Below are 27,905 nucleotides of genomic sequence, written 5' to 3'. Positions count from 1 at the left end.
GTTCTTTTCAACAAATAAATAAAAAGCAGGTTTTCATAGCTCAGGAAATTTGGTAAACCAATTATCATCAGAGTCAGTGGGAAATTATGCATCTTCTTTCTTGCACAGAACTGTGAAGACACAATTACTAACTTCAAGGCCAAAAATTCAGAGGAAGAGCTTTCGTGAATATTCCAGGGAACGAAAAAAAGATACGCTATATGCAAGCTACATAAAAATTTCAGGGTTTTTTTTTTTTGATCGAGCTGAATTCTTACGTATCATCTGATGTAATTTAGAGCTACTAAATCTGGACTGTGAAACCTCAGGCAATGGCTAGGTGGCAGCAAAGAACTAAAAGTGTGAAGCCATAAAACTTCGTAAAAAGCTGCCACCTGCTGATCAACTGGAGGTTTGCAGCCTAGCTCTGATAGTCCTTGTTTCATCTACGAATCATTGACGCCCCCCCACAACAACAACAAAAAAAAACTCACATGGTAGCAATAGCAGTTTTTACTGTGTACCTCAACCAGCAGGTAACTAACCTCAGAATAACACGCTCGCTTCTCTTGGTACTGATGCCAACCCTATTACCTATTACCCCGATTGATTGATTGCCGTCCGAACGTATTTGGAAATGTTGATACATTTCCGTGTATTTTTATCTCGAGATGCTTAAATTATCCTCACAGTTGCCCTCCGATTCAGTGAGACAGACGCTTTGGTTAAAGAGCATTTCAAGTAGAACATAATTTCACAGCGGGGAGGAGCCGTGCTCAGAAATAAAAGGCCCATTATGATTGTTCGTGGGGTGCCGTGAAATGGGCTTAACTCAAGAGATTCATCGGGGGTGTCCCAGTTTCAGCCGGTGCCTAGCAAACTGGAAGCGGTTCAGTTGAGGAGCTGGGTGTAAGCTGGAGACTGATTAGTTAGGAAGCTATTGCTAAAGGCAGTGAGAGCCGTAATCTGTCCCAGGAGCTCACTCGCTCTCTCACACACACACACGCAGCCGTTTTCTCTGCCCTGAGAGACCCAGTTGGAAATCCCTTAATGCACTATGCCCTTCATTTATTTTTGCTACTGGACATTTGAGAGCGTTTTAGAATGCTACTTTCCAAACAGCTGCCTGATGATGGATTGTGCTGAATTAAATACGTTTTTTTATTTCTTCCCCCCCCCGCCTTTCCCGGCGAGATGAACAGGAAAAGACTACCATCTACAGTGCAAATGCAAAAGTGGACGTTTCGTTTGGTAAATTCGCAAAAGCATAGGGAATAAAACGGAAGCATCCAAGTATAGTTCAACGTCTGGGCTCTACTTAAGCCAGTCTGCAAATAAGGAACAAGCCCAATATTCATGACCAAACTGTTGAGCATTTTTTTTTTAGCTTAGCAACTATTGCCATCGTCATTTTAACCCCGTCGACTGCAGGGTGAAGGCCCCTTCTACATGTTTCCAACCAATACTTATACCAAGCAACCAATAAAATTAGTTTTTGAGTATCGATAGAGCTACTATAATTTAGATCATCTAGGCAGGGGTGGACCAGCATCAACTTCCCTCCGCCCAGTGCGCTCCCACAGAGAGGGCCTCCTTAGGGTGCCGCCGTTCGGAGAATGCCGTCTGGTGACCCCCAGGGGGAGGGCGTTTTCTGTGGGTGCGCCTGACCTGTGGAACCGTTTACCGGTTGAGCTCCGGATGGCTCCCGACCTTCGCTCCTTCCGACACGACCTAAAAACCTATTTGTTTGTACAAGCCGGCCTGTTCTGATGGGTTTTGTTTTAATTATTGTTTTAATGTAATTTATTTTCTGCATTTGGGCACTAGGGTTTAATTTGTTTTAATTTCTGTATTTTGGGTATTTTGATATTTATGTCCCTGTTCACCGCCCTGAGTCCTTCGGGAGAAGGGCGGTATACAAATCAAATCAAATCAAATCAAATCAAATCAAAATAAATAAATAAATAAATAAATAAATAAATAAATAAATAAGTAAGTAAATAAATAAATAAATATGGCAACTTTGGTGGTCGTTGTTCTTAAAACCATTTATAAATTTACAAACGCTTGTACGTGCCCCGTTCTTGTCATCTCGGATACAAAACTCACCAAGAGAGTTGAGTTTAAAAAAATCCTTGAAAAATATACCAGCAATCCTCACATGAAAAGAAACCAAAATAAAACAAACACACTCTTTCATTCTGATTTCTGTTTAAAAAAAAAAAAAAAGCAAAATGCTGTATCTGTTTTCCAAATTGTGAGTGACTGGCACCCTCTAGTGTTAGAATTAGCAGAACAGTGTTTGAGGGTGTGGGGTGTGTAAGTGTGAGACATAAACTAAGAGAAGCCATGGCTAAAATCATGGAAACTGTAGAACGGAGGGAAAGGATAACCCCTTACATAGACACACAGCTGTGAGATTAATACTGAATTTATAACTGGTTTCATGAACAGAGATGCACTGATTTGGAAAACAATCTGTTGGGAAAATCTAAATTAGAAAGTCTAAATAATTAGACTTTCAGCCTCCTTTCACTACTCTTTCAACTCATTACCTTCATGTTAAATAGTAATGTTAACAACAACCCCCTTTGCCCCTTGAGTTACTTTCTTCTACATAGTAACAGATAGTAGTAACAGATAAGCAGAAAAGGAAGTAAACTGCTATTCAGATATATTCACTTACGGAATTCAGTTTCGTGAGGTAATTGTCCTGAAGCTATCAAACATTCATAAGAGCAAATGGAACATCTGTGACCAGAAATAGTATACCTCCGATTACCTCTGGCTATAAACCATTGTTGGCCTTGCTTGTGACTAGTCAGAAATATCTTGGCTGACTGTCGTGAACATGCGAAAGTAGATGATTCTTATTCTCAGCCAGGCTACTTACATGTTCTTTATAGTAATGTTACCCAGAATTCATATTGGTCCTAGCCCCTCATATTTTTATATTTCCTAAGACTTGGCCTGTGCATAATATACAATTAGTGAAAATAAATGAAACAAGGACTAAATAATCACCCCCAGTTTATAGCAGGTAAACCTCTGGTTTGTTAAACTGCCGTCTATTTGCTAAAACGAATACGGCTCCCGCAGTTCTTAAAGACTGAGGCCCAGGAATTGCCCTTCTTCTCCACGAGGTGAGAAGTCACCTCTTACCCTAGTATTAGCTACATAAATATGCAATTTCAGGCTTCCAGGCAATGTGCCTTCCAAACTCTTCCTGAAGAATCCATAGATTAAATTTTGAGCCCATATGGAGTGTGGCGGTCTATAAACAGAGCCGATAAATAAACTTTTCTCCATGCAAGTCACGTATTCCATCAATGTGCTACAGGGTCTCCGCTGTTTGCTAAAGTACCTTCTCTACTTCGAGGATGGGTTGAAAGAAAAAGACCGTAAACAATGCACAAGAAATGCAACAACCCCCTTTGCCCCTTGAATTACTTTCTTCTACATAGTAACAGATAAGCAGAATAGGAAGAAAACTGCTATTCAGATATATTCACTTACGGAATTCAGTTTCGTGAGGTAATATCCTGAAGCTATCAAACATTCATAAGAGCAAATGGAACATCTGTGACCAGAAATAGTATACCTCCGATTACCTCTGGCTATAAATCATTGTTGGCCTTGCTTGTGACTAGTCAGAAATATCTTGGCTGACTGTCGTGAACATGCGGAAGTAGATGATTCTTATTCTCAGCCAGGCTACTTACATGTTCTTTACAGACTACATTTCCAAGATTTAAACGAAAAAAGAACCCCCAGGAATGTGCACTCTGTTTCAGCGTGACTTATTCTTAATTTCACTTTGATTTTAATTCCATAAAACAAAATGGAACCGTAATTTAAAAACATGAACACATTTTGACAGATGCACAACATCCGTCAAAAGAATTCAGCTAGGGTGGGAGGACTTCCGAAGATGTCAACCAGTGGAGCACTGATGGGATCCAGATTTGATTTATCTTCAGCAAGGTCGCTGTGAGATCACAGAATATATAGTAATTTTAAATGCAACAGCTCGCTGCATTTACCACTGATGCACGTGTGTATTATTATGTGTTTAAACTTCTGGGATTGGTAATTGAAGAATGGAACAAAACACTAATTCAAAGTAACACATCGTATCTCCTCATTTAATACGTTAAGAAAGCCCATTGATCAAACGTGTCAATTTTCTTGTCCTTGCGTCAACGCTCAACATCAATTTACCTATTTTTATAAAATCGCAATCTGTTTCAGAAATTAAATACCCTGATTAAGAGTGTTCGTATACAAATCAACGTGCATTTTAGGAAAAGAGAGGACGGGAATGGGACTTCTATGTCTCATGCTTTATTATGCTAATCTAGACCAAGCAAAATTAAGCAACATCATATTTGCTGACGGAGGTACAAATTGATAGAAACAGGGATAAGAAAACGTGATTTATGAATTACCGTGATTACAAGGTTTCAAAACAGGTGCTGTAGAAGTAGAGCCGAAATTCTGGGGTTCAACTGCAGATTAAAAAAAAACTAAATAAATCATAGATTTCTTTTTAAAAACCAAAGATTTTAAAAACAAACAGAAAATCTGTCACTTTTCCACCAATCACTTTTTTTTAAAAAAATCCAAAGGGACTATGATTCCACTGACGTATCCTATCCCAAATAAAGCCACAGATCCTCTGGAAGTAAAGCACAGAACAGAACAGGAGGAAAAGTTGGGGCAACGGATCCTGACTTATAAAGCAAGGCTGTTATTCTTTGCAAAATGTGGCTTGTAAAAACAACATTCAGGTGTACATCTTTGCTACATTTGCCTTTGCAATATAAAATGGATTTTAAACACACACACACACACACACACACACACACGCACACACACGCTCCAAAGCAGTTTTTTGGCCTGCATTTTTCCACCAACAGGTGGGTTATCTTAAAGTAGGCTTGTGGCATGATTCTATAAAAAGTAAGAGAGAAAGAGAGAGAGAGAGAGAGAGAGAGAGAGAGAGAGAGAGAGAGAGAGAGAGAGAGAGAAAGGGGGAAAGAGAGAGAGAGAGAAATATTTACCTTTAAACCTGGGTGCTTGCTTTCTTCGATTGCGAAAAGCTGCCCCCGACTGCAGAGCCTCCAGCAAGCTATCCATCACCCCTGTCTCATCCTTCTCTGTGAAAAAATAATAATAATAATAATAATGGGGAGAATTCCTTGTTTTCTGGGTTACCATAGCAATGTCAAAGGATTTAGAGGGATACAGGGAATACTCTAGAAATAAACACCTGACCGTTCCAAGTTCAGACAAACCTTTAATTCACTCATCAATCAGATTCTCAAGCCGTCAGCTTGGAGACCATTCCACCCTGCAGTGGCTAAAGCAGACACGACTGAAGTTTGATTAAGTTCACAACAACGCAGGATGAAATGAGATGCGGCGAGAATTTCAAGTGCAGCGCAACTTTTGTCCTCGCGCTGCGGCGTCCTTCTAAAGCTGGTAATCATCACGCAGAAATTCTCTCGGAGAAATTTATCCGCGAGGCAACAATCTGAAGTGCTGGCATTTATTCTTTGCAAAAGCTACATTAAGCTCTTCTGCTTTCTTTAATGGATAAAAGAGCGGATGGGTCTCTAGTGCTTCCATTCTAGACCTGTAAATTATTACGCTGAACTTTTATATTCTTTTTTCCCCCTTTCTTCTTCTACTAAAGGAACATTGGAATGAAAAGGGAAATTCTCCCCTAGTCTGTTAGACATGAAACAATCATTTCTCTTATAATGCTAGATCTTATGAAGCCACTTACAGCCTCAAGAGCAGCTGAAAAACTATGTGCGTGTAACACCTCTTGACAATAATTTCCGTCTGTAACTGGAGCATTTTATTTTTTTAATCTGCACGTATACGCGGCTTGTTCAATAATTGAGAAATGTCTTTGGTTTCTTAAACACAATATTAATGCTTTCGTGTTGGAAGCAGCGAAGCGTTTCCGTGGCAAAAGGATGTCGCCCATGACATCGTTGTTGCCCAGCGTTCCAACCTCAGGAGCCACTGTGCTCTTCTCAAACACAAGGTATCTTTTTTAATGACTAGTTACCTTAGTTTTCCTCGGAAGGAGTTGAGCGGAGAATAAGATTAATACCACCAGGTTAAATGCTTCAGCCATTTATTTATTGAACTATAAAAGTTAAAACTAGTGTTCTGAGACTTGGTTACCTCTGCAACTTACTTGGAGAAAGAGACCTGAAACAAGTTGTTTTTCATTATTATTATTATTATTATTATTATTATTATTATTATTATTATTAATCAGTCAGCCAGAAGTTCAGACTGGATTTGGCATTTTTGTCTACCTATCGAGTCCTTACCAAGGACCTGGGATAGGCAGATGTGGATGTTTGATGGTATTATAGATCTCATCGCAGGCTGGAAGCAGTTCCTGGTAAGGCCACCTTTTGCAATTGACTAATGGCGAATTTGTCAATGCCGATGATGGTGTAAAAGTGGTGCTCCAGTTGTTTTGGGATTGCACCCAAGGCACCTATTACTATTGGTACTACCCTTGCTTGCGTCATTGTTTTTTTTTTTGTTGTTGTTGTTATTATTATTAAAATTTATTGGCTGCCCATCTTACCCCAGGGTAACCCTGTGGTACCGCTAAGAGTTGACTTGAGTTTTGCTTTTCTTAAGCAAGAGGATGGCTAGAAGTCAACAAGTTTAGCTTGAAATCTGGAGCAGTAGAGAGGTGTCAGGAAATACAAGCATGCATAGTTAAATCTAAAACTGTACAACTGAGCACACGTCTGCCAACTGTCAAGACCTTCTGGTGGCTGATTTGCAGCACTGAGACACAGTAAAAGAATTGCAAACTTTTAAAACTCCTGACTTCAAAAAGTAAAATAAAAAATAAAAAATAAGGAAGTTTCTAATTGCTTCCTGAGCCTAATTCAAGGTTCTTCTTGGGGTGGTGTGTGTGTGTGTGTGTGTGTGTGTGTGTGTGAAGAAAGCCAGACATGGTTGAGGCTCAAATTGTCTGCAAGACTCTCTACTCCATCACCACACCTCAAATTCTCCAGCTTTCAAGAGGGCCTCTTTTGCAGATCCCAGCCCTTAGGCTGGCTAACAATAGGAGCAGATTTCCGCCTTTTTTCCATCAATCGATTCCTCTTCACTGTGGAACTGATTGTCCGTTCAGGAGGGGTCTTAAACCTTAAACCTTCTTCGTCACATTCTTCATCAATGTGATGGTTTTATTTCTATTTGCTATTTCTTTTCCTTGTCGCTGTGTTCAGGTTTTAATGTAAGCTGCCCAGAGCCAATGGAAGAGTGGGTTGATGAATAGACATTCTGAATGCAATAAATAAACTTGATTTATTGATTTAAATAATTAGTAGCAGTCATAACGTATAGGGTTAACTCTTATTCGAGCCAGACCTACATTGTGTAGCTTTGTCATTCATCACCAGTACTCTGTATTTCATCTGGAAAACAACCTGGCAGCTGGCATTTCATTTCCTTGCCAATTACACATACATACACACACACTTGAAGTTCCTAATTACTTTACTCCAAAGCAGGAGCCTGCCCTGTTGACAATCCTCAGGCTGCATTAAAAATTGAGCGCTATTTATATGGAAAATTATTTTCTGGAAGTCAAAAAAAAAGAAAGCCAAGCTTTTATAGTTATGCATAATCACCAGGAAACTCTCTCTGGGCAGTGGAACATTTTGTAGGAACATCAAGCACTACGGAAGCTGGATAATCTAAGGCCCTAGGATACAATTCCTCCAGGCAATACAGCTGCTTTATAACCCAAAAGCAGAAATATGTGACTATGCATTTGTAGATAGGAGAATGAGAAATAACGTTCAGAACGTTAACCACAGTGGTGGACTTCAAAAACACACATGTAAAAAAAAAAGTGCAGGTTTTTTTTTGCCCACCCTAACATTATTGCAGAAGACAAGGGGCGCTTGCACCATTAAGACAATCACAGTGTGCTACTGTTTGGCAACCTACATTTTTCTCCCTAACGGTGCATTTTTAAGAGATCTTGTTATGAGAGTCATCAAGCAGCCCACATCAGCAATTACAAATCTTATTAAAGGTAAAGGTTCCCCCGCACATGCGTGCTAGTAGTTTCCGACTCTAGGGGGCCAGTGCTCATCTCCGTTTCAAAGCCGAAGAGCCAGCGCTTGTCCGAGGACGTCTCCGTGGTCATGTGGCCGGCATGACTAGAAGCCAAAGGCGCACGGAACGCTGTTACCTTCCCACCTTAGTGGTCCCTATTTTTCTACTTGCATTTTTATGTGCTTTTGAACCGCTAGGTTGGCAGAAGCTGGGACGAGTAACAGGCGCTCACTCTGCTACGCGGCACTCGGGATTCGACCCGCCAAACTGCTGACCTTCTGATCGACAAGCTCAGTGTCCTACCCCACTGAGCCAGCGCGTCCCTGTCACAAATCTTATTAGATTTGTCTAAATCCAACAGGTGTCCTGGAGGCCCCTTAAACCAGCTCTGGGTATTCATCCATCGAGTTGGGATTCTGCTAGATAGCCTTGTGTTGTCCCATCTTTGGACAGGTATTTTTTTTCCTGTTTCAAATTCTTGCACTGTGTGCTTTAAAGGGCTGTTTTGCAGAGTCCATGAATCAAGCCTAACATGCAGATTAACTAACTTTTAAGTTACCCATGCCCTGCAGCCTGTCTGCTCCTCATTTGGGTTTCCCCCCCTCCCACTTCACTTTCTCCTTGAGTGAGCAAGCCAGCACAAAGGAAGACATTAATCAGAGGAGAGAGGAATCAGCAACCTTCAAAAGAAACAAATTGTGCAATCTAGTTTCCTGTTATGGGCATGATAAAGATGCTACAGACTCTTTTCTTGCCAGAAGCGAGAAAGAGTTAACTGGAGGTGCACGTACCCTCACCTATTAAATCGGCCAGTAGTTGCAATTTGAGGACCGAGCAAAATATGAATAGACTATAGAGGGGATCAATCAGACTTAAACGCAGCAGGGAATTTGAAGTAAACCATTTCTTCTGCCTTTAGCAACCCAAAAGTTGCTCTAAGTGCCATCTGGAGTAATCAGGTTGCTGACCATATTACCTGCTTTAATATCCAGCAGGAGCTTTTTCTTCTGTTGCTGTTCTAGTTTTTCTTTTTCTGCTTTCTCCTGAGCTATTCTAGCACGTCTCTGCTTTTCTTCCATTTCTTTCCTTCTCATATTATCCTTTGCTGCTTGCTAGGGGGGAAAAAAATACACGTTATCAAATATTAAGATGTTTTTTTTCCAGATTTCGTGACAGAATAATGACATATCTTTAGTTGGTTCACACAAACACAGACGCCTTAAGGAGTGTCACCCTTGAGGACCACAGGACCAGATCTTCTCAACTGCTTCCTGGAATAGGACTCCTTCCGACTGACCCACAACCTATAACTGTTTGGGAAAATGCTAAAAGCCGGCTATGTTCTGTTGTGGAAAATTAGTACACATTTATTCGAACTTCAATTCCTCACTTGGCTGTAAAGTCCACAAAGATGCTCTTAGATCAGGGGTCCCCAACTCTTGGGTCTGTGAATCAGTACCGGGCTGCAGCATGACAGCAGCCGGTCTGCACTAACAAGCAAAAGTCCCAGGCAACACACAAAACCACGCACCCTCCGGTCTGTGGAAAAACCTCTCTCCATGGAACCGGTCCCTGGTGTCCAAAAGGTTGCGGACCTCTGTCTTAGATGATTTGTTCTCCTGGCCTATTTGTTGTACTCACTTAGAATGACGATGAGATGAGCAAAACCTCAAATTTAGCTTTGGTTCTCTCTCGTGTTTGCTGCTCAAAACAATTGAGCAATACGCTGAAGTAACTGGTCAGGCACATTGTCTTCTAGCAGCTAATCCCAATTCCCGTAAGTTCCAGAAGACAACAGTGAGAAACCAGTATTATGTTGCTATCAGGAAAGCTACAAAAGCTATGTCTGCATAACCTTCAAGAGTTGAGTACGGCTTGGGGTGGAGAAGTCTAATCAATAGCATGTTAAAAACAAGACAAAACACAGAGACGAGGACAAAAGGGAATCTTAATACAACGGAATTAGATTTACTAGATGAATAGGATTACTCACTAAGTACCCACATGATTCACTGGACTCACTGGAGAAGAGCCTAATGCTGGGAAAGGTGGAGGGCAAGAGAAGAAGGGGACGACAGAGAATGAGGTGGCTGGATGGAGTCACTGAAGCAGGAGGCGTGAGCTTAAGACTCCAAAAGATGGTAGAGGACAGGAAGGCCTGGAGGAACATTGTCCATGGGGCTGCAATGGGTTGGACATGACTTTGCAACTAACAACAACAACCCAAATGATTAGGATTAAATACTATTTGGGGGCAAAGATGGGAAATAAAACCAAACAAGGATAACAATGGGACAGAAGGATTTTGACATCGGCTATTGTTTTGTTACGAGTGTTTTACCGTAAACATCGTTTTGAAGTTGCTCAAGTCGGCAAGGAATTCTTCTACTGAAATTTTCTTTAAATCAATGGCATAATATTCCATGACATCCTGGCACAGGTTTTCCATGCTTTTGTGTATTGTAGAAAGTTGCTTGAACTGTTCTTTTGCTTGGACGAGAAAGCTGTGTTAGGCTTGTTAAAGTTATATTCAGAGTAGAACGGGATTAAAATAAACCAAGACAGAGTTTTTCAAACGCTAAGTAAGACTATTCAGAAAGTACTAAAATGGGCAGCGCAGTAGAAACAGCGTGCTGTAACAGATAACCTTTTCTCTCTCTCTCTCTCTCATTCTCTCTCTCTCTCTCTCTCTCCACAATAGCATTTCTCTGGTGATAAGACTGGTGTTTAATATCTTTTAGAAAGGATTTCTCATGGGAAACTAAGGCAATCAGTAATTAAGCATTCCAGCAACTTATTAAGGGCTATCCCTGCATAAAATGATGGGGGGAAATTGTTTGGTACTAAAGTTATCAAAATAACTTTCTGCTATGTATTCAAGATGAGCAGTGATTAATATTTATATGTCATTTATATGTAAGGGTGTAGGTTTATACATATGTTGCATCAGGCATGTTTAACTGTGTGCATGTAAGTGTACACTTTGAGAGCAAGCAACTAACTTTTATTTTTTAATGTATGCCAATGTGCCCACAGTAAAAAAAATGACAATAAAGGTTATCTATCTATCTATCTATCTATCTATCTATCTATCTATCTATCTATCTATCTATCTATCTATCTCTATCTAAAGTTCTTTACTACAATGCTTCTGGTTATATTTCTACTTATAATCCATACGAACATATTATCTAGTGCAGCGGGCAGGTTTTTTTTACGTACATCATTTTTTATTACAAGCTTTAACCAGTAAAGATTTTTTTTTTAAGGAGCGTCAAAATAGATAATCGCAAATGAACATTGACTGTACAACAATCCATCACGCATCTTAAATCTTACTAGGGATCCCCTGCCTGGATGCTAGATCTGATAAAGGTTGCAACATTGCGAGTCTGATAAAAAGCCTTATCAGCAAACAGGAAATCATACAGAATGGCGTTGGGTAGGGAGTGCTTGCTAGAAAGGAAAGAATAGGATTTTGATGCAGTATGAATCATTTATTCCACATAAACTAGCCCAGATACATGGGTAAAGAATATGTATTTTCATGCCAACAGCTGCCAGTGTTTGCCAAAGCCAGTCAATATTTCATCAAGGCTTAAATTCTGGGAATGGTTTTTTATAAACAATTAGGGGGGGGAAATCTAAGGATGTAAATCAATTCATTATAAAGTTCCCACTCACATATCCCACTCATTGCAAGTGCTTAATACTTTTTTTTCCTGTGCAACATTTTCACAGAGTTTACGCTGCCAAATCATGGTATAGAACAGACATGTCAAACACAAGGCCCGGGGGCCGGATTCGGCCCGCGAAGTGGTTTCATGTGGCCCGCGAAGCCATCCTGGAAACAGTGAGGGAACAGCCCCCACTGCCTTGGCCCTGGCCCAGAGACCCTCCTTCTGCCAGAGACCCTCAGATCTGTCCCACTCCTGCCCAGGCCCCCATAGGCACCCTTGATGCGAACGATGTAGAGCTGGCCACGCCCACCCAGTAGGCCATACGCACTCTAGCCACACCCACCCAGTAGGCCACGCCCACCCTGGCCACACCCACCCGACCCCTTGAGGGCAACCGCAATGCTGATGTGGCCCTCAATGAAATTTTATTTATTTATTTTTATTTTAATTCCATTTATATCCCGCCCTTCTCCGAAGACTCAGGGCGGCTTACAAGCTTAGCAGTAGCCTTCATTCTATGTATATGCCTGCTTATTAGGGCTTTCGCCCCCCCCCCAAGCGGCATTATTACAAAGTCAGCTTCTTGCCCCCAACAATCTGGGTCCTCATTTTACCTACCTCGGAAGGATGGAAGGCTGAGTCAACCTTGAGCCTGGTGGGATGCGAACCTGCACTAATTGCAGGCAGCTGGTGTTACTTAAGGAGGCATTAGCCCACTGCTCCACCAAGGCTCTTATAGTATAGTGAAATTGAGTTTGACACCCCTGGTATAGAATTTACTAAGTTTAGTACTGCATAGAACACTCTTTTTTTGTTCTACTGCAGCACTGTAGGCTTTCTTATCTCTACAAAACGGCATTAAAATAAAACAAATTAAAAATAAATAAATAAATAAAAATTTAAAATAAAATTAAAATGGTTTAAGATTGTTTTGGCTTTATTTTTACATTTCAGCCCCAGACTCCCAACAATTTACCAATTCTAGATTAAATATCATGCTAAGAAACCAAGGAAAGGTCTAGCTGTTAATGATGCAACGTTTCTCAAACTTCACTAAATATGAATCTTTATTTCTGAGATCACTTATTACAGCAAGTCTTGCTAGCAATTTTTTTACACTGTATTGCACCAATCTCTCCCCTTTACATGCAGCCAGCATCAGCTTCAAATGGAGGAAGTGGGTGTCAAAATATTTGCAGTTAACTTTGGAGATAAGCCTGAAGATTAATCCTTGCTAGTAAGTAATCAGGGTCTAGTTAGTTAAACATAGCTTCTCTCCTCTCCCCATTTTTCTGTAGAAGAGAGATTTCATTTCTTCCACTGTTTTTCCCCCTTTCCTCTTGTTATTAGGCAGAAGGGAGGAGAATTTGTGTGAACATATTCATGTGTTTATAAATATGGTTTATGTTTCTAGGAAAGAGTGGTTAAGAATGTGCAATAAATCCTCGGAAAAAGGAAGTGAAATATAACAGACAATGTACCATTCTGGTCATAAAATCAATATTCAATTAAAAATGGATTTGCTATATTTAAAAGGCCCTTCAAAATACGAAACAAGACATGCAAACCAAAGAAAAGATAATGAGGAGCATTAAAGTACTACCTTTTTTTCTTGGCTGTAAATTATTTTGTAAATGATACGTGCACTTGCGTTAACACCACTGCCATGGGTCGCAAAAATGGGCCGCCGCCATGCTGCAAGGTGCAAAAACGGCAGCTGCCACACCACCGGGCAGAGAAAAAAAAGTGCTGCGCCATGCAAGAACGGAGCAGTTAGCGAGGGTCACGCGGGTGTGAGCTCCGCCCCGTATGTGGAGCACGCGTGCTTGCAACCCCTTGAGTACACACGCGCACCCATGTAAAATGCTTCCCCCTTGCTTTTCCTCCGGTCTGCCAACCGACAAAGGTAGGTGACCTATGCTATATAGGATCATCTAACACTTGCATCAAATACCCCATTTTTCCTCTACACATTTTTTTAATTAGCAAGCACGTAGTCATTACCCGGAACGAATATAATTCCACTGTTCCCCAATTAGTCTCTGTCTACAGGGAATGTTAACAGGAGGCTATTACATTTTAACAGTGTTTAAAGATCAAACCATCTGTTTTAAGTGTCGCGTGTAGATTTAGCTTAGAGTGCTTATGTATTTTTGTGAAATTTCCAATAATGTTTTGTTTTATAAGCTTACAGTGTATGCATGGCTCTGTTGTCTGTGTTACACTAGCATCTCGCGTTAAGAAATATTTCATAATATTTCATCTTGGAACAAAGTACTATCAACAGCTTGCAATATTACCAGTTTTCCAATGTGGGAATTGCCCATCGTACAGAACTATTTAAAAGGAAACAAAGAATATTTATCATTCTATCCCATTGAGTTAGAGACTAATTTGCACTTTAAACTCATAACCTCTACAAATTAGAAATGGAAGAATCATTAAGCCTTGTTGACTGCTGGAAAAAGAAAAAAAAAGATGTTCAGTGTAGCGCTTTTAGGCAAAATTGCTTTAAAATTGTGACCAGGGAAACACATGCTGGTGCCATAAATTTCTAAACACAATCAATTATAATTGGAAAATTGTGCATGGTTTCGAAGGGAGGGAGGGCGGACGGAAAGAAAGGGTAATTTCTTTTTATACAATTGCATTAAACAATTGTAATAAACAAAGCCTATAGAGGCCAGAAGGAGCGTCTACAGTACATCCTTTTTGTAAACGCGATCTCAGTTTTACTGGTCACAGGTCAATAGTAACGTGATGGTCATATTAAAGGTTTTGAAGATCTTTAGATCGTTAGCATCATTATTTTGCTACTTACTAAACATGACTGAAAAACTGGCACTTAGTAGCCAGACAAGGGATATTGGGTAGCCTTCCACAGATTCACTAACCCACATGTGGACCAACAAAAATGTGACACTTTATCTGCTTTACCTGCGTCAATTCAGATTTTTTTTTCCTTCCACACAGAGGGCACAAAGGACTTCCTTTACAAGAACCAAAAAACAAACAAACAAAAAACAAAACAAAACAACCGATATTAACCTAGAAGAACTATTGGAATAAGGTAAGGTAAAGGTAAAGTTTCCCCCACACATACGTGCTAGTCGTTTCCAACTCTAGGGGCCGGTGCTCATCTCCGTTTCAAAGCCGAAGAGCCAGCGCTTGTCCGAGGACGTCTCCGTGGTCATGTGGACGGCATGACTAGACGCCAAAGGCGCACGGAACGCTGTTATCTTCCCACTGGAGTGGTCCCTATTTTTCTACTTGCATTTTTACGTGCTTTCGAACTGCTAGGTTGGCAGAAGCTGGAACAGGCGCTCGCTCTGTTACGCGGCACTCGGGATTCGACCCGCCAAACTGCCGACCTTCTGATCGACAAGCACAGCGTCCTACCCCACTGAGTCACCGCGTCCCCTATTGAAATAAAAGTAGGGTAGTCTATATCAAGCAATAAATTATTTTAAATGCTCTTCAAAAGCTTAGGGAAATTAATCAAGTGTTATTCGTATAAATTACTAACCGAGCTTAGCTTCAGGAGAATTCAGAATGGGCGAACTGAACAAGTATCCCTCAGTGGAAAGTTCTAGCTCCATTCTAATACAACACTCGCCAGAGGGCAGAAAAATTGTGGTAGGTTTTAGCTTCTTTTGTCATTCAAACAATCAAAATGAGGACTATATGTGGAATAACAGTTAGGCAGATAAATTTAAAATATATTTTGCAAATATATTTAGCAACAACAAAAGGATATGGACATTTTGGTCACAAATTTGTCGCGGACGTCTTCAGGTTGAGGAAAAGTCTCCAGATCTCTCTCAAGTTGTTTGATGTGTCCTTCCGTCTGCTTTAGGCTCTTTTCCAAGCTCTCCACTGAAACTAAACACACAAACATACATCTTTAATGGTTAATGATTTTTGAAGGATAGGATACAAAGCCTACTCCAGTTTCATAGCATACAAAAAAAAAACCTTACTTTAGCCAAAATCAGATAATGCATGTATTTCCTATTTCAAGAAATGAAAATCTTTTTCATGGCCAATATAGGATTCTAAGCATGCCTCGTGGAAATCAAAGATGGCTTTAAAATATTAAAAGATAATAAGAATTATATGGGATTTATTCTAAAGGGAAGAATTATTTTCTAAAGAGATGTTGTGTCTATAATGTTCTCTATAACCTGCAAAATATTATTATTTCTGGGATTTAAATATAACCTATGACGTACATTTGGCTAGAGCTCCTGACTTCATGTAGCTAATAATCTGATCCTTCAGTCACTGAACTATGTCAGAACTTACAGTTGACCTGTTAGTTCCAGTAAATTTTCTCCCAAATTGTTATAAAACTGTTGTGTCTGATCAATGTTCCCAAATGTCTAATTCTTTGAGCACTAACAGATTAGAACATCACTTTTCCTTATGAGAATATCGCTTATATCCTAAGGCAGGGGTCTTCAAACTTGACCCTTTTATGACTTGTGGACTTCAACTCCCAGAATTCCTCAGCCAGGCACGCTGGCTGAGGAATTCTCGGACCTGAAGACCACAAGTCATAACAGGGCCAAGTTTGAAGACCCCAGTCCTAAGGTATCCTGTAGCACTGATATCTCTTTCAAAGGGATCTACCCATGAGACCAAATGTCCATGAGATGCCTGCAATTGTAAATAGCGTAGGAATGGTCAACTTAAAAAACCCAACAGAATGAATATGGCAAACTTCTAACATAGCTATGGATGCCAGAACATTCTCTTCCAACATGTAACACACTATTATGTATTTTGCCATCTCCATTTTTGGAAGGAATTAATCTCCAGTGTTATTCACACCAGGTCACATGCAAACAACAAAGAGGCCCACACAGTACTTCAGACCTGGCACTAATGACCTTGGGACATCTAGGCTTGTTTGACTGCTTTGATTGTCACACGTTATTCCTTCTACTTACAGGCATGATCGTTCACCTACTTTCTTTCTGAATGAAAAGCTAACATAGAAAATCTTCAAGAGGAGACAACAGCATACAAACAATGTGTTTGTAAAGACTTTCTTGGATACAACACAGGAAGAGGAGTAGAACAACTTTTTTTTTAAAGACATGAAGACATGATGCTAGGTGAAATCAGATTTAATTTCCTAAAACTTTGTAATTATTAGCCTTTTATTTGAAAGGCATGCATGGAAGCCATGAAAAATATTTTAATTCCCCAGTTTGCTGCTTTTTGTATGGTAACACTCTTGTGCTCTGGACGGTGTGATCTGAAACATAATCACTTTTCCCCCTCCATATTCTCTGCTAATTTAAGATAAGGGAAAGTCATCTTGAAAGAAATAGAAATAACTGTGAATGGAAATTCATAACTGCAGGCAGAGGTTAATGCATGCTGCAAAGTTAAAATTCTCCATTTGGAAATTATTCATTGCGATCAGAGTTTAACAAAACAAAACATACATATCAGTTTTAATACAGACCTCTGCTTGCTTTGTCTAAGTTCTGCAAGTCTTCAAGAAAGCTCAAAACATTAGGGTATTTTTCTTCACAGATTTCAACCAGAAAGTGAAGCAGTGTTATCGTCTGATCAGCAGATTTGGTATCCTTTAACTAGGCAACAAGCAATACATTGGTAAAAGAATTAATATAGTTCTGTTTCATCTTATTACACATTCATTTTTTATTCTCTAACTTGGCATTAGATTTCATTAGACTCACAAGTTAAACAGAATAGAATAGAATAGAATAGAATAGAATAGAATAGAATAGAATAGAACAGAAAAGAACAGAATTTTGTTGTTAGTTGCAAAGTCATGTCCGACCCATCGCGACCCCATGGACAACGTTCCTCCAGGCCTTCCTGTCCTCTACCATCTTCTGGAATCCATTTAGGCTCACACCTACTGCTTCAGTGGCTCCACCCAGCCAAATCATTCTCTGTCATCCCTTTCTTCTTTTGCCCTCAACCTTTCCCAGCATTAGGCTCTTCTCCAGTGAGTCCTTCCTTCTCATTAGGTGGCCAAAGGATTTGAGTTTCAACTTCAGGATCGGGCCTGAAGTCAGGGTTGATCTCCTCTAGGATTGACCAATTTGATCGCCCTGCAGTCCAAGGGACTCGCAGGAGTCTTCTCCAGCACCATAGTTCAAAGCCTCAATTCTTTGGTGCTCAGAATAGAATAGAATAATGGAATGGAATGGAATGGAATGGAATGGAATGGAATGGAATGGAATAGAATAGAATAGAATAGAATAGAATAGAATAGAATAGAATAGAATAGAATAGAATAGAATAGAATAGAATAGAATAGAATAGAATAGAATAGAATAGAATAGAATAGAATAGAATAGAATAGAATCTGGAAGGGACCTTGGAGGTCTTCTAGTCCAGCCCCCTGCTCAAGCAGGAGACCCTATACCATTTCAGACAAGTGACTGTCTCTGACTTGGGATGTAGAAGTGTCGTAGAACGGAGACTGCCTAATGCTTCCAGTTGCCCTCCGGGTGAGATTCAAGGTGCTGGTGATGACCTATAAAGCCCTAAATGGCATGGGCCCGGATTATCTGAGGGAGCACCTGCTGCCAGAGTCAATTTCACATCGTCCTGTGCGCTCCCACAGGGAGGGCCTCGTCAGGGTACCGCCGGTCAAGGATTGCTGACAAGCGATCCACAGGGGGAGGGCGTTCTCTGTGGGCGCGCCTGCCCTATGGAATCAACAGCCAACGGAAATCCGGACTGCCCCCGACCTTTGTTCATTTCGCCGGGACCTAAAAACCTGGCTCTTTGAGCTATCTGGTCTGGACTGAGGGGTTTAATATTTTTAAATTGTGATTTAATTTTTGCGGCTAGACTTAATTGATTTTAATTTTATATTGGATTGTTTTTAAATTTTGCCTTGTAAACCGCCCTGAGTCTTTTGGGAATAGGGCGGTATAAAAACCAAATAAATAAATAAATAAATAAATAAATAAATAAATAAATAAATAAACAAACAAACAAACAAACAAATAAATAACCTATAAGTGTCTTTGAGTTCTACCAGGAAATAAAAGAGGCTGTGCATTGAGAGATAAATTGTGATATCTAACTTTAAAACTCAACTATGGGGATGATATTAAGATACCCATCCACACTTAACTTGACCCAAAAAGACACACATTCAGCTAATGGCATCCATTGAGGGATTCAAGATGGTGCATGCCTTTTGTCCTGTTCTTTAAGCACAACATGCACACATATATATACGCATTGTGGATGCTATAGTGTCCAGCATGAATACCAATCCATAATCTATGAAGATAAAGTTTAGGCGAGTATATTTCAAATTTCCCTCAAAATGCTTGGAGCTTAAGAAACCTGAAGCCTTCAGGCAGTGGCTATTTCTTCAATGGTAACCTTAATAATGATTCGAGTTCCGAGGTTTGTTACTGACCTACAGCTGACAATATCTGTGCACAGACACATTCTGTATGTGCCCATGAAGCTACTGTCATTTGCAGTACATGTTGTGCAAGCACAGAAAGAGTACATCACTGCTCCATTGGTGGAGCAGAGGGCTAATGCCTCCTTAAGTAACACCAGCTGCCTGCAATTACAGGTTCGCATCCCACTAGGATCAAGGTTGACTCAGCCTTCCACCCTTCCGAGATAGGTAAAATGAGGACCCAGATTGTTGGGGGCAATTAAGCTGACTTTGTAATAATGCCGCTTGGGGGCGGCGGCAAAAGCCCTAATAAGCAGGCATATACATAGAATGAAGGCTATTGCTAAGCACATTGGTTTGTGCTTAAATTGTAAGCCGCCCTGAGTCTTCGGAGAAGGGCGGGATATAAATGGGATTAAAAATAAAAAATAAATTAAATGCATGGAGGGAGAAAGTAAAATATATTTAAATTGAGGCACCAGATCAATGCCTACCTTACATCAATTCATTGTTTTCTATCATCTGAAGCCATTCTGGCTTCCAATACACCAGCTCACCCATTATTATTATTTTCTTCTTTTAGCTTCCCTTTTGAGGATTTTACCAACTCACTATTCTCCCTTTTCCTCTTTTCCATTTGCTCTTCCTTAATAGGTTGTCTTGTGATTTGATCCTAATTCAACATGGGTTAGGACCCTGAGCTTGTCAATCAGATGGTCGGCAGTTTGGCGGGTCGAATCCCGAGTGCCGCGTAGCAGAGTGAGCGCCTGTTACTCGTCCCAGCTTCTGCCAACCTAGCAGTTCGAAAGCACGTAAAAATGCAAGTAGAAAAATAGGGACCACTCCGGTGGGAAGGTAACAGCGTTCCGTGCGCCTTTGGCATCTAGTCATGCCGGCCACATGACCACGGAGACATCCTCGGACAAGCGCCGGGTCTTCGGCTTTGAAACGGAGATGAGCACCGGCCCCTAAAGTTGGAAACGACTAGCACGCATGTGCGGGGGAAACTTTACCTTTACATAATCAAAGCCACCTCTATTTTTCTACATTCACTTTTGCATTTAATTCACATTCCCTTAGCAGCTATTCGTTCTTGACCCTACCTGTTCTTATCATACACACTTCTGCAATAGCTCGGCATACAACTAATGTTTTTTTTCTGACGTATCAAATTCTACAAAGCGCTGCATTTTTATATATACAGTATATCATTGTTTTCAGGTTTGGGGGGGGGGTTGTGACAGTCCTGCCTTACAAGTAATCATATGGACCAGCATTTCCACTTTTTAAAACTTCTACATTTCCCCAACCTTAAATGCTCTCAGATTTCCCCACTCCGTGCATTTGCTCTAGATAGGAACAGCTTTTTTTTTTCTAATTGAGAAAATGAAGTTTTTCTAAAACCGCATTCATTCTCTCCTTCACTGGATGAGAAACATAAAAATTAATTGATTTCATGTGCAAATTGTGTTACAGTTGGTAGACAGGACAGATATTTACAACTATTTTATTGGGGTGGGGAAGAATCTTGGCAAATTTACACATTTATAATTATTCCATTGGGACGCGGTGGCTTAGTGGGTTAGGACGCTGAGCTTGTCGATCAGAAGGTCGGCAGTTTGGCAGGTCGAATCCTGAGTGCCGCATAACAGAGTGAGCGCCTGTTACTCGTCCCAGCTTCTGCCCACCTAGCAGTTCTAAAGCTCGTAAAAATGCAAGTAGAAAAATAGGGACCACTACGGTGGGAAGGTAACAGCGTTCTGTGCGCCTTTGGCGTCTAGTCATGCTGGCCACATGACCACGGAGACGTCCTCGGACAAGCGCTGGCTCTTCGGCTATGAAACGGAGATGAGCACCGGCCCCTAGAGTCGGAAACGACTAGCACGCATGTGTGGGGGAACCTTTACCTTTTAATTATTCTATTGGCAAGGGGGAAAAAAAGATAATCAGCAGCAGAAATACATTGAGGGCTTGACTAAAGCACCAGATTCCTCTCATACAGGCTGTTGAAATACTCACTTTACATAAGGAGCAGAGGTTAAATCCAAATGTCTGGGCATTCCGGGATCCAGCATTCATGTAGTTTCCCATTAACAGGACTAGTTCGAGAAGCTGACTGAAGCTTCTGCTCTTCTTTATCTCTTCACAGGCTGCGCTGACAGCCATGATTTCAGGCTTGGTGTTATTCACTTGCTCCTCAAACTGAAGTTTAAAAAGAATAGCACCCAACCGTGGTCTCAGTCTTGTTACGCTGCTCATCTGGTTAAAAAGAGAAGAATACCTGTGTCACACTTAACAATTTGGTACAATCGTGATACGTACCATGATTCCCGACAGATCCAAAGACCGGATCAATCAAGAACGGTCGTGTGAATGTTATGACGATCTCTCTTTAACTAACAGAATACAGAATAACAGGGTCAAAGAGGCCATCGAGGTCAAAACTGAACAGCCCTCTCAACAGAAGGGGAGGGATACGACATCATCTATCTCCAGTCCACAACACTGTCCTTTCTGAAGTTCCAAGAAGGCTCCACACCCATTTGCAACACTCGGGTGACCCCGAGGACAGATAAACCTCCAGGTAGCCTTAATGACTCTCTAAAAGCAATGCAAATGACCAGCTGTCTGCAAGAAGTATAAATCCTTTCATTCTCCCACCATCCAGTCTGAGCTGAAGAAGCTTGTTGGAGAAGCGAAACATCTTCAAAGTAAAACGAGACAGTGCAGTTGCCTTCTGAAAATGCATCTTTGGGGTAACTATGACCTGGATGATGGAGAATCTCCATGATACAATAACTGTTGTGATTCAGGATCAGCCTGTGCTCACAGCAGCTGAGTCCGATGAATCTGAGGAGGAGGAGGAGGGGTTTGGAGAGCCTTTGGTGTCAGAGGGAGGCTCTGATGCACTGCAGGACTCTCAGCCTGGCCCCTCCAGTCATGTTCCTCATGAGGCTCAGCTGTGTGAGTACGAGGTGTCGGTCTCAAGAGTCACAGCTGAATCTGTTCAGAGACGCTAGAAGCAGAAGGCAATCCAGCAGAGCAGAGCAGAGAAAATCAATGAGGCAACTCAGTGAGAGGAGAAGAAGGCAGTGAGAAGCCACACCTTGGGACTGATAATAAAAGGGCTGCTTGCTGAAGGCAACCGTTTGGAGACATTCTAAGGGAATCCTGGTCTGTTCTTGATACTTCTGTTTAACTCTTGTTTGTTGACTCTTGCTTGATATTTTGATTCATTTATTGAAGGAAATATTCTGTTGCTTTTTTGTTTGAATTGTAAATAAATTTGGGTTGGGTTTTTCCAGCCTATTGACTGTAAAAAGGAAAAAGGGTTTGTCCCTGACACACAAACAGGGCCGGTTGTAGGCTGGAACAGAACAATAACAGAGTTGGAAGGGACCTTGTAGGTCATCTAGTCCATTCCTGTGGGCCCTGCTGACTTTGGTGTCATTTCCTCGAGGCGGGCAAGGTGCTTTTGGAAGGATGGACTGATCCTCAAAATTTAGAGGGGTTGAAAACCCCTCTAAGTCATCTCCCAAACGAGTTCGTTGGGCACAGTATTTTAACCGTTTCAATTTTGCTTTCAAATATTTCCCAGGGGGAAAGAATTGCTTGGCTGGCGCCCTGTCCAGAATACCCCAGTACAAAAGTCGCCGTAAGGAGATTGTGGAACTCCATCATTCCACTACCACAGTCAATCTCTCAGATAACCCCTGGAGGCCAGCTGCAGGCGAAACCGTCTGAACCGGATAGCCCGCTGACAAAAGAAAACAAAAACTTGAGGGATTAAAAACCGATTCCTGGTTTTGGGAAAATAAAACCATGGGCTTGCCTGGAAGGGATCAAAACTGTACTTGCCAGGAAAGCTTAGAGTTCAAGCACCTCAGCGCAGCCACAATATCAAACAGGCTGGCTACTTTGGGTTTCTAAAGACTTTACATCTGGTCAGAAGGCAATTTTGGTGGCCAGGTATGAAAAAAAGGATGTTGAAAGTTATGTGAAGAGCTGTGCAACTTTTGCAGCTATGAAAAAAAAACAACGCCCTAGATTATATATACCATCTTCACGGAGCACCAAAATGGATTATTTCGGATAGGGGAGTCCAATTTACTGCAAAATTTTGGAGGGACTTCCTTAAGCTGATCGGATTCACACCAGGACTATTGTCAGCTTTTCATCCAAACACAAATGGAGCGGCTGAGAAAGCCAACTCAGTGGTAGAACAATACATTAGTTGTATGATGATTACCAACGATCTATGGCCCATGTCAGAAAGCTTATTAGCCATTATTTCAAACTTATGAGGTTTACAGGCTTACTTTTATAGATTATAGATTTTACTCTCACGGGAATTTTATAGTAAATACATTTTATGTGCATGCATATATTAATCAGATATTAAACCTCTCCTAGATATCTGGTAGCAAGTTAGTTTTATGTTACAATCATCTAGCATGGCCGTTGTAGGCTTTTTTCCACGTTGCGGAAACATTTTGTACTCTTTTGAGATTGACTTTTATTGGACTGCACTTTATCTTGGACAAAGAGAGCAAAATAAAATGATCGATATGTCAACACCTAACAGATGCTTGTTTACCAAACGTTTATCAGGGCGTCATAACCGCTACAGCACTGGTGTGCTTTGCAAGCAGCAAGGAGAACAGCAGCCAAGAGGTGGTTGTGCAGAATTGTTTCAGTTTCAGGTCATTTGCACCGACTTGGCCAAAGACACACCCTGCTCACACTCTGTGTGTCACGAAGCCACTTAGGAGCACGGGGGCTCAAGTGGTTGGAATGCTGGGCAGGAGGTTAGCAAGCCCACGTTTGAGACCCGAGAGCTACCGTGGGGCAGGGTTGAGTCCCCGTCCTTCACTCCAGCTCCTTCCCGGGCCATGATAGGAGCTGGCAACTGGACATCCCCCAGGGAAATGGTGAGGTCACCAGCTAATCTTTTCAACCCGGAAGCACTTCATTGCTTCTGACACAAGTGCAATGAAGCCTCTTTTCAAGGGCTTTGGACAGCACACAGGATTAATATAATTATTAGACGTTTACCGCCACGCAGGCCAGAGTGTGTTATAGAAGACTTATTCTCTTATAATTGTTTTAAAAACATGGTGAGGCTGCCTCATACTTTTTTTTTTTGGTCTCACGTTTATAATTAGAAATGGAAAAGCAAGCAGGTTACCAATAACAGCAGAAAGAAAAAGAGGCAGAAATTCAAAAATGTCAGAACAGTCTCACTCCCAGTCTCAGTGACAAGAGCCAGACTTTAAAATTCCTCCTGTCAGGAAATTACTTGGAAGAAGTTGGTTAAAAAGTCATATCAGAAACTTAATGCAACAGAAGATTAACTCGTCCCTGACTACCAGCTACCCAAAAGAAGCAAACAGAATACTGCACAAAACTCACAGAAAAGGATTGTGGGTTTTTTTGTGTGTGTGTGTGTGTGTGTGTGTTTTTTAAAAAAGAATATAGAATCTTAAAACCATATTTTGAAATGAATCAATCTATTTACCACAATAGCGAACTGCTCCGGGTCAGACAAATTCTTATATTCTTTCTTCAATTTGGATAATTCGTTGAGTTGTTTTTGGTCAGGAAGGTGTTTTATTAAATTCTGCATTCCATGGAAAGATACAAAATTAAAATGTTCATAGTTTTTTTTTTAATCCCCTTTATACTGCATGATTACTTGCACAAAAAAAGAAGAGAGGTCAACTTCTCTTCAGTCTTGTAAGGTAACAAAGCCAAAAATAGACAGTAAGGAAAAAGTATTTACTATTGAAAAATTAAGGACCCCTTAAAAATCCTAAGAGATAAATGTCAAACGCAGTAGGCTGTTTATTCCATTTTAAACTGTCCAACTGCCCTATCTTAGAGAAATCTGCTGACACACATAGTATAAATGAAACAGTTATCAAACATTAAAAGGTCTATTATCTTAATAAAAATGGCAAGTATAACAAATACAGAAGGTATAATCTGCCATCTTTGGTGATAATACCAAATTGTATTGACATATAAACACAAAATTATGGTTGATTGTGCATGTAACTTTGTCCATGACTTCACTACAAATGTGGTAGATTTTATGACGATCTAATTATTAGGAATACTTGTTTATGAAACTGTTAATCAAATTACTGCACCTGAATCATGGATTCTGACAGCTGGGTTTCATCTATCTCCAGAATCATTATTTTTATTTCTTCATAAGGTACTCGAAATGACCCTAAGAAAATAGCTAAACACACAGACAAACACACACACACACACATAAAGGCATTTCAGTATGTTTTTATTTGAGAACGGCAAATTAAGCACTTTTAAACACTTCAAGCATTAAAGTGTTTTCAAGAGGCAACTTTTTTTGTAGGTGGAGGAGGCCAAATTGGCATAGGTCCGGATTACCTACGGGAGCACCTACTGCCGGCGTCAACTTCCCTCCGTCCAGTGCGCTCCCACAGAGAGGGCCTCCTCAGGGTACCACCGGTCAGAGAATGTCGACTGGTGACCCCCAGGGGGAGAGCGTTCTCGGTGGGCGCGCCAGTCCTTTGGAACCGCTTACCGGCTGAACTCCGGATGGCCCCCGACCTTCGCTCCTTCCGGCGTGATCTAAAAACTTATCTATTCGAACAAGCCGGCCTGGTCTGATGGGTTTGGGGTTTTAACATTGTTTTTAACTAACTTACTACATTGGGCACAATCATTTAATTTTAAATCTTTTATCCTGTATTCTTATTTTTATTGCCCTGTACACCGCCCTGAGTCCTTCGGGAGAAGGGCGGTATATAAATCAAATAAATAAATAAATAAATAAACTTGATTGCTGTGTTTTCCTGTGTGAGAACCAAGTCTCACATCTGCTTTGGGAGACAAGAAAGGTATGGAAAAACAGGATGAATAAAGAAATATGCAGGTGACTTAAGATGAAAGCAGGCTGTGGCTTCCAAACAGGAAGGAAGGGAGGGAGGGAGGGAGGGAGGGAGGGAGGGAGGGAGGGAGGGAGGGAGGGAAAAAAGAAGGGAGGGAGGGAGGGAGGGAGGGAGGGAAGGAAGGAAGGAAGGAAGGAGGAGGAAGAAGGAAGGAAGGAAGGAAGGAAGGGAGGGAGGGAGGGAGGGAAAAAGGAAGGGAGGGAGGGAAGGAAGGAAGGAGAGAAGGAGGAAGAAGGGAAGAAGGAAGGGAGGGAAGAAGGGAGGGAGGGAGGGAAAAAGAAGGAAGGGGGGAGGGAGGGAGGGAATGAAGGAAGGAGAGAAGGAGGAGGAAGGAAGGAAGGGAGGGAGGGAAAAAGAAGGAAGGGAGGGAGGGAGGGAATAGGACATCAACAGTAATAGTAGGAGTGACAGATTATTCATAGCAACTAAGCTACAATATACCAGTGTTATCAGAGCAAACCTCATTAAGATAATTGGGGAAGGAAACTAAAAGCCATTGTCCATGTCCAGAAATATAATAAAATCTGCCCTTAACAGGCTTGGGTGTGATCTTTATTTGAAATGGGGTAGAAAGAGTGGCCTATTCATTTTTAGTGGCTTTACGTCGTAATTACTCATCTCTTTTACTATGGATTTATTCCGCACCCAGCTCCAGAGAGGAGTCTCTGATCGTAAATAAATGCAATTACGTAAAGACTCCAGATATGAGTAATACATTATCATCCAACATCAGAACCAAACTGAGGAATGGGGAGGAAGGAATGAAAGGGCAGAAGATGAAAACAGGTATGATAAAGAAAAGGGAAAAAAATAAAGAATATGCACTGAACAAAAGTGGGAGGGCCGAAAGGTACAGACTGAAAAGAAAACTCCCAATTTTAACAAAACAACAAGAGTTGGAAGGAACCTCGGAGGTCTTCTAGTCCAACCCCCCTGCTCAAGCTTTGAAGTCTTTATTGATAGAAAACCCTAGGGCAGGGGTAGGCAACCTTGGCTCTTTTATGACTCGTGGACTTCAACTCCCAGAATTCCTGAGCCAGCCATGCTGAGGGGAAAGGGAGAGGTTTCCAAGCTAAGCCATGCTGACTCAGGAATTCTGGGAGTTGAAGTCCACGAGTCATAAAAGAGCCGAGGTTGCCTACCCCTGGCCTAGGCCGCTTTATGACTGGTGGACTTCAACTCCCAGAATTCCTGAGCCAGCCATGCTGAGGGAAAAGGAAGAGGTTTCCAAGCTAAGCCATGCTGACTCAGGAATTCTGGGAGTTGAAGTCCATGAGTCATAAAAGAGCCAAGGTTGCCTACCCCTGGCCTAGGCCGCTTTATGACTGGTGGACTTCAACTCCCAGAATTCCTGAGCCAGCCATACTGAGGGGAAAGGGAGAGGTTTCCAAGCTGAACCAAGCCGGCTCAGGAATTCTGGGAATTGAAGTCCACGAGTCATAAAAGAGCCAAGGTTGCCTACCCCTGGCCTAGGCCGCTTTATGACTTGTGGACTTCAACTCCCAGAATTCCTGAGCCAGCCATGCTGAGGGGAAAGGGAGAGGTTTCCTAGCTGAACCAAGCCGGCTCAGGAATTCTGGGAGTTGAAGTCCACCAGTCATAAAAGAGCCAAGGTTGCCTACCCCTGGCCTAGGCCGCTTTGGTGGACTTCAACTCCCAGAATTCCTGAGCCAGCCATGCTGAGGGGAAAGGGGGAGGTTTCCAAGCTAAGCCATGCTGACTCAGGAATTCTGGGAGTTGAAGTCCATGAGGCATAAAAGAGCCGAGGTTGCCTAC

General features: G+C 41.4%; 1 protein-coding gene across 1 annotated transcript in view; it reads right to left on the bottom strand.

Annotated features, from left to right (window-relative positions):
• Positions 1 to 4,269: 4,269 nt before the first annotated feature.
• DIAPH3 (diaphanous related formin 3) overlaps positions 4,270 to 27,905 on the bottom strand; it is a 42,778-nt gene continuing 19,142 nt past the window's right edge. The window contains exons 12-20 of the mRNA XM_083362326.1: positions 25,344 to 25,438; positions 24,710 to 24,811; positions 21,211 to 21,450; positions 17,251 to 17,380; positions 15,530 to 15,656; positions 10,436 to 10,598; positions 9,071 to 9,206; positions 5,043 to 5,138; positions 4,270 to 4,487 (exon numbers count right to left, since the gene is read on the bottom strand). Coding sequence (XP_083218452.1) covers positions 4,417 to 4,487; positions 5,043 to 5,138; positions 9,071 to 9,206; positions 10,436 to 10,598; positions 15,530 to 15,656; positions 17,251 to 17,380; positions 21,211 to 21,450; positions 24,710 to 24,811; positions 25,344 to 25,438 — 1,160 coding nt within the window. The 3' untranslated portion in view covers positions 4,270 to 4,416. The remainder of the gene's footprint in view (positions 4,488 to 5,042; positions 5,139 to 9,070; positions 9,207 to 10,435; positions 10,599 to 15,529; positions 15,657 to 17,250; positions 17,381 to 21,210; positions 21,451 to 24,709; positions 24,812 to 25,343; positions 25,439 to 27,905) is intronic.

Source organism: Vipera ursinii (genome assembly GCF_947247035.1).
Source record: "Vipera ursinii genome assembly, chromosome: 4".
NCBI lineage: Eukaryota > Metazoa > Chordata > Lepidosauria > Squamata > Viperidae > Vipera > Vipera ursinii.
Note: the sequence above shows the minus strand (reverse complement) of the source record. Positions and strands in the feature narration are given on the sequence as shown.